Source organism: Sturnira hondurensis, unplaced genomic scaffold, assembly GCF_014824575.4.
Source record: "Sturnira hondurensis isolate 20B ecotype Veracruz unplaced genomic scaffold, ASM1482457v3 Scaffold0000780, whole genome shotgun sequence".
Classification (NCBI taxonomy): Eukaryota; Metazoa; Chordata; class Mammalia; order Chiroptera; family Phyllostomidae; genus Sturnira; species Sturnira hondurensis.
The window spans coordinates 20,115,377-20,125,560 of record NW_028073411.1 but is presented as its reverse complement, the minus strand read 5'-3'; the positions used below and the strand labels follow the sequence as shown (position 1 = coordinate 20,125,560).

At 63.9% G+C, this 10,184-nt stretch overlaps 1 protein-coding gene across 4 annotated transcripts; it reads right to left on the bottom strand.

Moving 5' to 3' along the window:
- Nucleotides 1-73: 73 nt before the first annotated feature.
- Nucleotides 74-6,947, bottom strand: PLD4 (phospholipase D family member 4). Of its 4 annotated transcripts, none has more exons than XM_037048134.1 (11): nucleotides 6,844-6,944; nucleotides 5,188-5,277; nucleotides 4,737-4,900; nucleotides 3,928-4,111; nucleotides 3,657-3,777; nucleotides 3,128-3,255; nucleotides 2,424-2,624; nucleotides 1,651-1,790; nucleotides 1,374-1,539; nucleotides 1,193-1,289; nucleotides 74-928 (listed from the first exon to the last, which is right to left on the bottom strand). In XM_037048134.1, exons 1-11 carry the CDS (start codon nucleotides 6,868-6,870, stop codon nucleotides 726-728), a joined length of 1,521 nt encoding a protein of 506 aa, XP_036904029.1. In that variant the 5' UTR covers nucleotides 6,871-6,944; the 3' UTR covers nucleotides 74-725. The 4 variants fall into 4 exon arrangements, with proteins under 4 accessions (XP_036904029.1, XP_036904038.1, XP_036904047.1 ...); XM_037048143.1 differs by having other exon boundaries at nucleotides 4,737-4,894; XM_037048152.1 differs by lacking the exon at nucleotides 5,188-5,277 and having other exon boundaries at nucleotides 6,844-6,947.
- Between the last annotated feature and the right edge of the window lie 3,237 nt (nucleotides 6,948-10,184).

Sequence of the window (10,184 nt, the reverse complement as noted above, 5' to 3'; positions counted from 1 at the left end):
AGGAGCCCCTGCACAGCCCGGCCGGCCCCCGCAGGGCCGCAGGGCTGTGACCCAGGTGGCAGCAGCGGACCAGGCCCCTCCCTGGGCCTGACGGGAAGGAGCTGCTTCCAAGCTCACAGGGTGGGTGGCGCCTGATGACACAGCCTCTGGGTCCCACCCGGGCAGCACTTGGGGCCTGCCAGCCTGCCCGCAGGGGACACTCCTCGCTGTTGCCTCCTCGGGTCCCCTCCCTCTGTGCACTCTGTCAGTCACAGGCAAGGACAGCAGCGCTCACCGCCTCCACGGGGCAGGGCTCACGCAGGTTGGGTTCCAGGAGGTGTGGTGGGGCTGGGCCCTGGTGAGAGTCAGGGGCTCCCATGACACACGAGCGGCCTCCTCGCCCACCTGCAGTGTGGACACGGCCCCTGAAGGGTCAGGCTTGGACTCTGGCCCCGGCCAGATGCACACAGAGATGGGAAGGCGGATGTGCTCTGAAGGCCCCTCGTGTGGGTGGGATTTCAGCCTGGCGGGGGTCGTGCAGAGGCCTCCTGGAGGTCTCCTTGATGAGGGGGTGCATCTGGAGAGCGGGGGACATTGAACAGTTTGCTCCACTGCCCTGGGCCTTGGTGGTCTTGACCCTGACCATGGCTGGTGCGGAAGGAGCTGCCTGGAGTCCAGACAGGGGCCGGACCGGCAGGGAGGCCTCGAGGGGAGCAGTGCCCACCGGGACAGCGAGGTGGGGGGCCTCAGTCCTGCCACGTGCAGTCCTGGCCCTGTGCCTGCCCGTCCAGGCCCACGGCGTAGCGGGAGTTCCAGTCCCGCTCAAACAGCTGCCGCAGCTGCTCCTGCACAGGGGTGCGCCTGGGCTCGGGGGCGGGGGGCCTCTGGCTGACCACCAGGCCCACGCCCGAGGTGCTGCTGAAGTAATCTTCCGACCAGTTGGAGGTGCCTGGAGGTGCAAGACAGAGACGCTGGGTGCCTGGCCCGGTCCCGTGGGCACCTATGACGGCTGGTTGGTCGTGTGGTCCGCAGAACGGTGCTCAGACCCCATCCGTGGCCCCTCTGTCCTCTGGCCTAAAAGCGGTGCCCCTGCCGGTCCCTGGGCTGGTCCCTTCCCATGGGTCTGTGTGGCCTCTGAGCTCTCACTTGGGGCTGCTCCCGACACTCAAGGGCCCTCGGGCCACCCCTGGCATGGACCCCCACAGCTGCTTACCGATATAGGCCGCCCTGTCTGTGACCATGAACTTGCTGTGGTTCACCCTGCCGAACGGGATGTTGGAGTGGTTCCCCACAGGCACGATGAAGACTTTCTTTGGGGGCAGAGAGGAGGGGGCGTGTTACAGAGGAGAGGAGGGAGCCTCCCACCAGCTGGGTCCCGGGGTGGGGGCACTCACCACGTCCACGGAGATGCCGGCCGCGGGGTCGCTGAAGGCCTGCAGGGACCGTAGGTAGGGGAACATTCTGGGGTCCGTGTTGAGCCAGCAGCTGACCAGAAGGCGCACGTGCACACCCCTGCCAAAGGCCGCCTCCCGCAGCGCATTGTCCAGCACCGGCCAGTACCTGAGGCAGTGGAACAGGGTCCAGGCCCTGCCTGGGGTCCCCCAGGGCCCTGCCTGCAAGGTCTGGGCAGGAGGGAGAACAGGCCGCCCCCCAGGGCCCTGGGGCCCCTACCGGGCAGGGTGGGTGAAGCGGGTGGTGGGGAAGTAGTCCATCACGGAGGCGAAGATGAACTGCCGGGCCCCCCGCATCACTGCCAGCAACGCGTCCAGGTCCCGGGTGCGGCCGTAGGGGCAGAGTTCAGGTGGCGACGCCTGAGGAGCACAGCGGTCCCTGCAGGCATCGCCCCTGTTCCAAGCCTCTTAGCTCCCTGACCTGGGAGCCCTTGTGCACCCCCCCCCCCCCCGCCTCCAGCCTTTGGGATTCAGCGGGGAGACCGAGGCGCTGCCTGCAGAGGCAGGAGGGGGTGGGGCTGGTCCTGACCACCCCGAGGAAGGCAGACCCTGTGCCAGGCAAGGCTGCCCATCTGCTCCAGGCACCTGGGCCGAGTCCTGGCCCTGAACCCAGGTCTTGGCCCTAGTCTGGCAACGTGGCTGGAGGGCTGCACCCTGAGAGAAGGCGCCTGCTGGGGGCACGGTTGGCCCTCCCAGCTGCCTTCCTCCCCTGCAGGGTGACGAGATCGCACGCAGGGTGCACTGGCCTCACTCAGCCTCCCTGGCCCCAGTGGAGCCCCTCACCCCCACCTGGCACTGCCCTTGGAGGCCCCCCCCGGCTGCCTGTCTCTCCTGTGGGCAGCGAGGGTTGCATCCTGGGTTGGAACTGGGCCTGCCTCCCCCGATCCCCCAACACCATGGCCATCCAGGGTGCTGGGCCCGGGCTGTCTCCCTGAGGACCCACAGGTGCTGTGGTGACTGCCAGGTGCCCTGTGGGCCCTGCCGGCGGCTCACCGAGAAGTAGGCTGTGGTGGGTACCCCGTCAAAGTGGGTGTAGAGGGGCTGGAAGCGGTTGATGTGGGACGAGAAGTTCTGAGGCCAGTGCTTGGGAAGTGCCGCCTGGGGCGCCCCCAGCACCCAGTAGGTCTGGAAGGTCTTCTCCAGGTCCCGGGCCAGGCGGCTGCAATTGTAGATGACTGCACCGAGCTCCTTCACCTGCGGGGACGGGCAGCGGTGCTGGCCGGAAGCGCAGGCGGGTGTGGCCCAGGCGCGCCCACACCCAGTGGCTGGTCCTCAGCAGCACCGACCGTGGGAGCCCCTAACAGGCAGGCGCGGGGCCTCTGTGGAGCGTGTCCCTTCCACGTTGCATGTCGCTCCCGAGGGTCCGAGAGTGAATGTCCACCACAACAACGTGGTGGACGAGGAGGAAAGGAAATACCGCTCTTCCCTTCACGGTCAGCGTTAGCGCTGGCCGGGACCCGGCCACTCTGCCTCAGTGGGTGACCGTGTGATGCAGCCCCACAGCGTGAGCTCAGTGGCGGGGGGCGCCCTGTGACTCACAGAAGCAGCTCACTCAGGCCGTGCTGGGACAACACTGTGGCTGTGTCTGTCACCCAGGCTTCCACCTGGTGGCTGCAGGGGACCCCAGGCCAAGCCCCAGAGTGTGGGGCGGGGGCGTGCTCCAGGAGGGGCCTCCCCTGCCGGGCTGCGGGGCTCACCTGGGTCAGGGACCGCCAGTCCATGTTGGCACTGCCCAGGTAGACGTGCAGCCCATCCACGACCCAGAACTTGGAGTGCAGAACGCCACCGGTGAGCCGCCCCATGGGCACCTGGCGCACCTGTGCACCTGGCCAGGGTCCGGGGCAGGGGACAAGGTGAACCAGATTCCTGGGGAGCCTCAGCTCCTCTCCCCTCACACAACCATCTGCTAGGTTGGGGCCGCTTTAAAGATGGGGAAACTGAGGCATGGGCTGGCTCCGGAGCCACCTCCTGGCACCTATGCCAACTGCCTTGTGCTGCCCCCCACAGGCCACCCTGTGCTGCGCCCCATGGATGGTACTCTGGCTCTTTGTAGCCCAGCCCCGTGGTGCTGCCAGGAAGCATTCGTGACCCGAGCCCCAGCCCCACTGGAGTCCCGGTGGTCTTCCTGGCTCCCAGAAGCAGCTCCAATGTCCTCGTCCCTGTCCCTGATGCCAGCAAGCTGGCCCACGCCCACCCCTGGTGCAGGAGGGGCGGGCAGGCACCCACCTCGGGCTGCCAAGGCCTTGAGGTCAGTGGAGTTCCTGGCCAGTGTCGGGTAGCTGGTGGCCACAGCCAGGGAAACATTCCTGTCCAGGACCTGTTGCAGCTTCTGCAGAAGGGCCTCTCCCTGTGAGCCCAGATTGGCAGTGAGCGGCAGCCCCAGGCGGGCCCTCTGCTGCCCCCACTATGAAGGTCCCACCCTGACCGCCCCCAGCTCAGAGGTAGAGTGATGGGCAGCCCTGCTCACTGGGAGGAGGGGCAGGGGCTGGGGACGCACCAGCTGGGCAGAGGTGTCGTTGACGCCAATGTCGGGGCCCGTGAGAGACCAGTAGTAGGAGGCGATGTGGACACTCTCCTGGGCGGCATCCAGTAGCCGCAGCCAGGCCTGGGCCAGGGGCCGGGCAGATGGGCTGCCGGCCGCAAAGGGCAGGTCCTGGGGGATGCTCTCCACGAGGAACAGCCTGGGACGGTGCCAGTGGGGCCCGAGTGTGAGGCCACCAGCCTGCCTCCCCCCACCTGCTCCATCAGCATCCACGCAGCCAAACCAGGGGGGCTGCTGCTGACGAGGCCCCAGGGCGGGGCCCAGCCAGGGGTGCTGGGGGTGCCCAGCCCACAGTGGGGGGTGACAGCTGGCAGCCGGCCAGGGAGGGGCCTAAGCAGGGCAGATGGGGGCCCAGGCCCCAACCCGATCTGAGCCATTGCCCGGGGAGCCCATGGGGCGGGTATGGAGGCTCTCGGAGATGGCTGGGGCTGGGTTAGGCAGGCCCCGTTCCACACACGGGGGCAGACACAGCTCCTGGGGCTGGGCTGTGAGGGTGTCACACCTCAGCCCAGGTGGGGCTGCGTCCACCTACCCTGTCCCAGCCCCCAGGTGGTCCTTGTGTGGACTGCAAAGAGCACCCCGAGACCACCCCATCCAGTCTGGAACACTCACTCCGGGCTCCCCGCCTCCCTCCCTGGAGCCTGCATCTTCGGAGAAGAGCTGGCAGAGGGGATTCCAGGGTAGGGGGCAGGGGTGCCAGGACACCGCAGCCCAGGGCTGAGACCTGCACCCCCGCCCCCCGCAGACCCCGCAGGCTCACTCACTGACAGGAGTCTGGCCCCTGGTCCTCCCCTCCAGGAGCCTCCCAGGCCAGGGACTTGGCAGGCTGCCGCTGGCCCCAGGTGGGCATGGGGGGCACTTGCCACAGGAGGTAGATGAGAGCCACACCACTGAGCCACAGCATGGCCAGTGTTCCCAGGACCTGCAACTGGAGAAGGTATCAGCAAGGGGTCCCCCACTCCCTGGGAGGGCGAGGCCTGCCACTGGGGTGAGGCCACATGGGCAGGGGTGGGGAGGAGGGCGCTGAGCAGGGCCTGAGCCCACTGTGTTGGTGAGGTCAGGTGGCCACTGGCTGTCCTCCCAGGTCCCGCCCGACAGAAGCGTGTGGTTCAGTGCTGGGCAGTCTCCGGCTGGGGTGCCCCCAGAGGGTTCCTCACAGCTCTGCCCATGGGCCCTGTGAGGCCGCCCCACCCCTTCCCCCAGCCCCAGGCCTACCATGCCCAGCTCTCTGCTCCGTGGGCTGGGAGGCAGCGTGGGGCGGGGCCATGCAGGGGCCAGCAACGCTCTCCGTGGAGGGCTCAGCACCTGCGCAGAGTGGCCCCATGTCACCTGCAGCCCTGGCCGCAGACAGCTGGGTGCTGGGGACACCCCCGGCTGCGGGCACCCAGCAGACACCTGCCCAAGCCCCTGGGGCCTCCCACTCCTGCTCAGGGTCCCACTAGTGTAGGTCACCACGCTGCCCCAGCCACAGCCTCTAACCGGTGGAGGTGGACCCTGAGGTGGAGGAACCCGGGCTGTTTGCTAGTGTGTGTGAGTCTGCGAGTCTCTGCACATGTTTCTGCATCTGTCCGTGTGTCTGTGTGTCCGTGTGCAGGACCGGCTGTGTGTCCCCCTCTCTCAGTCCCCTCTCGCGGGCGTCGGGCAGCAGAATCTCAGTTCCTTGTTCCGACCACAACCGCTGAGAATGTGAGAGTTGGTTCTGCTTTCGAGCTCTGCTCTCATTACAGGCCTATAAATAGCCACTTTCCTTCCCACCGACCCCCAGGCCCCCCACCCGGGAGCTGCCTCCGTCCTTGTCCTGCTGGGAAGGCACCACGTGGAGAGGGGGAGGGACCCGGCGTGGGCTGAGCCAGGGCCCCACTGTGCTCTCGGGGGGCTGTGGGCTGAAGCAGGACCCTCGATGCTCCTGGGGCCTGGGGCTGAGACCAGGAGCGCCAGCTCCACCTCAGGCCTCTGGGGGTGCTCTGGGGCTGCCCCCACGGGACACCTGCCCCGCCTCAGCACAGGGCAAAGCAGCCACAGGGGCAGGACCCGGGGTCTGTGCCTGCCCCGAGCCAGAGCATTCTGGGGCGGCAACCAGAGCGAGAGAGGGGCCCTGCTAGGGTCCCCAAGGGCTGGCACCCTCCGTCTAGGAAGTTCCCCCAGAGGGGAGTCAGGGTCTGGCCGCAACGAGCTCAGGCCGGCCAGCCCCTCCCAGGGAGGGTGGGGGCACAGCACGGGGCTGCCTCGACCCGGCCTCTCAGGACAGGACAGGTCGTCAGAGTGACAGGGCGGGGGTGGAGAGGGCACGGGGGGACAACCTTAGGAGGCTCCCGACCCCCCACCGCACACCATACGTACTGCCAGCAGACAGGCGGGTCGGGGCTCAGCCTGTCTGGGGTCTGGAGCTGCCTGAGGCACCGCCCGCTGCTGCCTGCCCCCACCCCTGCACATACTGTCTCCGCTCAGGGCCACTGGGAACTCTGCAGGAACGGGGTGGGGGGGCACTGGCCACCAGGGCAGCGGAGGCACCTGAAGCCCACCATGCTCCCTGCATCCCCGGAGACCCTGTGTGTCCCTCGGGTGGGCTGCTGTTAGGAGAGGGCGACCCATTAGTGCTGGTGCTGGGACTGTGATGGACCCAGAGACCCCCCTCCCTGGGGACAGCCGGCCCCTAAGCCCTGTGTGGGGGCCATGGGCCCCACAGGCGCCAGAGGTCTCCGCTGAAGGCGCAGGACACCCGCCCTTAGGGTGTGGGGCCTGGCTGGGGGGGTCCCGGGCTGGGACAGGCCCACTGGGGACCCTGGGGACCCTGGGGAGGGGCGGGCGGTGTGCAGGCCCAGCCGTGTCTCTGGGACCCTCTGGCCCTGGCCCTGGCTCCGAAGCACTCACCTCTGGGGGTCCTGCTTTGACACCCATCTTGGCTCCAGCCCGACTGCAGCCCTCAGCTCTCTGGGCTGGCTCTCCGCTGCCTCCAGCCCGCCCACCTGCCTCCCGTCGGCAGCTGCTTCCCCTTTGGTTACTTCCTCTTAGTCCTGAGAACCTCCCTCACTCCCAGCAGATGACCTCTGGAGCAGGGTCAACCAGTTCAAGGGTGGGGCTGAAAACTTCCACTCCGGAGAAAAACTACTCTTCCCTCCACCGCCCAAGGTGGACGCATTCCAGGCATGGACCTGTGTGTCAGTAGGGTTAACGCAAACCACAGGGACCCAAGGAACTGGGGCTCAGGTACCAGTGCTCAGTTCTCTCTCATACCAACTAGGGTCAGGGGCTGATGGTCTAGAGATGGTGTTGGCCCCACGGCTGTGGGAGCTAGGTCCCTCCAGCTCTCAGCTGTTCCCAAGGGTTGGCCTGCAGCCTCATGGCCCCATAATGGCTACTTGAGCTCAGCCATCACCTCTGTGTTCCTAGCAGAACACAAAGGCTATCCCAGGGACTTCCGGGAAGTCTCCCTGGGCATGTTTCATGACCTAAAACTTGGTCACAAAAAAGTTTTAAAATAGCCCTGGCTGGTGTAGCTCAGTGGGCCTGAGTGTGGGCCTGCGAACCAGAGGATCACGGTTCGATTCCCAGTCAGGACACATGCCTGGGTTGCAGGCCAGTTCCCAGCAGGAGACCTACGAGACGCAACCATACATTGATATTTTTCTCTCTCTCTCCTTTCCTTCCTCTCTACAGATAAATAAATAAAATCTTAACAAATTTTTTTTAAGTTTAAAAATAAAAATAAAACTTAGTCACATGACTGCATCTAGCTGCAAGGGATGCTAGGAAATGGAAGCAGGTAGAAACTCCATCCTGGAGAGAGCAGGGGGTTGCTCGTTGGCCTGTCTGACAAGGCAGGCCTGGCTAGAAGTTGCCAGTTCTTACCCAGCAAGGGGCGCTGCCTCCCCCTACCCTCTCCGGTGGGGGCTCCCTGAACACGCAACCCCGTGGCCCTGCAGACTTCACCTTCAGAATAGCCCTCACTTCGAATAAGGCTGGGCCTCTGCCCCAGCTCCCCCTTGTAAGCTCCCACTCAGGGCAGGGGCGGCAGTGGGCCTAGTCTAGGGTGCTAGCCTTAGGGTGGCCACCTGCCTGCCGTTCAAAGGTCAGTGTCAACAGGGGGTTCAGGGGCCAGGGTGGGTGGCCTGGGAAGGGACTGAGGAATGGTGGCCCCCAGGTCTCTTCATTTGCTTCCTGGACCCGCTGCCTGGTCCAGCCTTGGGGTCACCTCCAGGACCCAGCCTGGGTGGCCTCTGCTCCCTGGCTGGGCAGCTGGACGCCTGCCCCAGTCCTCTTTGTTGGCAGGTGTGCAGTCCTCACCCTCCGCGGTGACACCAGCACATGTCCAAATGGCCACTCAGAGTTCCCTGGCTGCACGCCAGCCTGACACCTGGGTGGCGCCAGGCACCTCGAGGTCGCGGGCCAGTGAACTGACCGTGAGGGGCGCCTAGTGCGCCGGCCGGTCCAGGGAGGCGCTGCTGTGCCTTCGGCCCATTTTTAAATCGAGTCACTGAGTTTTTAAAAATAGATTTGGAGGATTTAGTTAATATTCCAAACCATGAGTTTTAGGGTTAGCACCACGCCCTCTCACTTTGCTTCCCCTTTCTCCCTGATGGTCTGAGGATGTTCTCAGACCTGCAGAAAGTGGGGGGACAGTCCCAGGAGCACCATGCGTTCGCCACTTAGGTCCCCCTGCGGACGCCCACGCCGGCTTCCTCGCTGTCTTTGCTAACACATTGTAAAGGAGGGTACAAATGACATTCCGCTCCAAACAGCTTTAGTTTGCACCCTAAACACACACTCCTCCTACCAAATGACAATGCAGTGGTCACTCCTGACCAAGTCAATTACTCCTGAATTTTATCGAATTCTCGCAACACTATTATTGTTGTTATTTTATGCCCATAAGTTACTCACCTGCCCCAGCTGTGTGGCTCAGTGGATTGAGCTCCGGCCTAGGAAGCAAAAAGTCATTGGTTCAATTCCCAGTCAGGGCACATGTCTGGGTTGCAGGCCAGGCCCCCAGTAGGGGGCACACGGGAGATGAGAGGCAACCACACACTGATGTTTCTCTTCTTCTCTTCCTCCCTCCCTTCCCTTCTCTCTAAAAATAAATAAATAAAATCTTTTAAAAAATAAGTTACACACTTTATAATTATTTTATCTGGTCAGGGTATATTTAGAATTACCCACTTTCACCAATTTACTCACATTTTTTTGTATTATTTCAGCCCCTTCCTCTGTGACCACTGTCCCCTTCCTAGAATACATCCTTTAGAACCAACCAGAACACTAGTCTCGCTGGGTACAGAATCCTTGATCACCCATTGTTTGCCTTGAGAGGGGTCAATGGCCAGCTGTCAGCCATGTGAAAATGTCTCTAACTGCATCAGTGAGGGTCACGTTTTGGGGTCCAGTGCTCGACTGGCAAGGTCTCTGCTGGAGCCCTGAGGTCTTCAGGCCCCGCTGCTGCTGTCGAGGGATCTGCCACCATCGCTGTGCAGGGACGCCGTCCTTCCTCCGTGGCGTCTGACTCGTCCTGTCTGTATCTGCCATCCTTCTGCACTGCTGAAGGAACTGGGTGTCGCTCCATGTTTTAAACGCTCCTTGGCACACGTGGAGCTCTCCCCACACCTGTGGGGGCGTGTTCCAGCCTGCGGGGCCTGTGCCGAGCACTGGGGGGCTTACACACAAGAATTTATTGGCTCAGTTCTGGAGGCCAGAAGGCCCAGCTGGGTGCTCCTCGGAGGGCCGTGAGGGGTCTGCTCCCAGCCTCCCTGCTAGTGGCTGGTGCCCCAGGCATCTCTGTGTCTGTGATCGAAGCCACCCTTTCTGGGAGGACACCAGGCATCCTGTATCATCGGTCTGCACTGATGACCTCCTCATCACTCCATCACGGGTGACGTCCTTATTCTCAAGTAAGGTCACATTCAAAGGACGGGGCACTTGGACTTCGACACCTCTTTTGTGGGGGACACAACCCAACCTAGAGCGCTCGTCTGTCCCAGTTCTGCCCCCAGTCCCGCCCCCAGTCCCCTGCGCCTGCCCCCGTGGCCTGTTTCCGGGGCCCTGTGCACTGCACTCCGCGCCCTTGCCCCTCATCTTCCCCGCAGTTGGTCAGTCCTCCATCCAGCCGCGCCCAATCTACTCCCTAACTCTCCTACTGAGATTTGTTTTCCAAATTTTATTCCCAGTCACTGTAGTTTTCAGTGTGATGCTTTTCCACCCTAACCAACCACATTTTATTT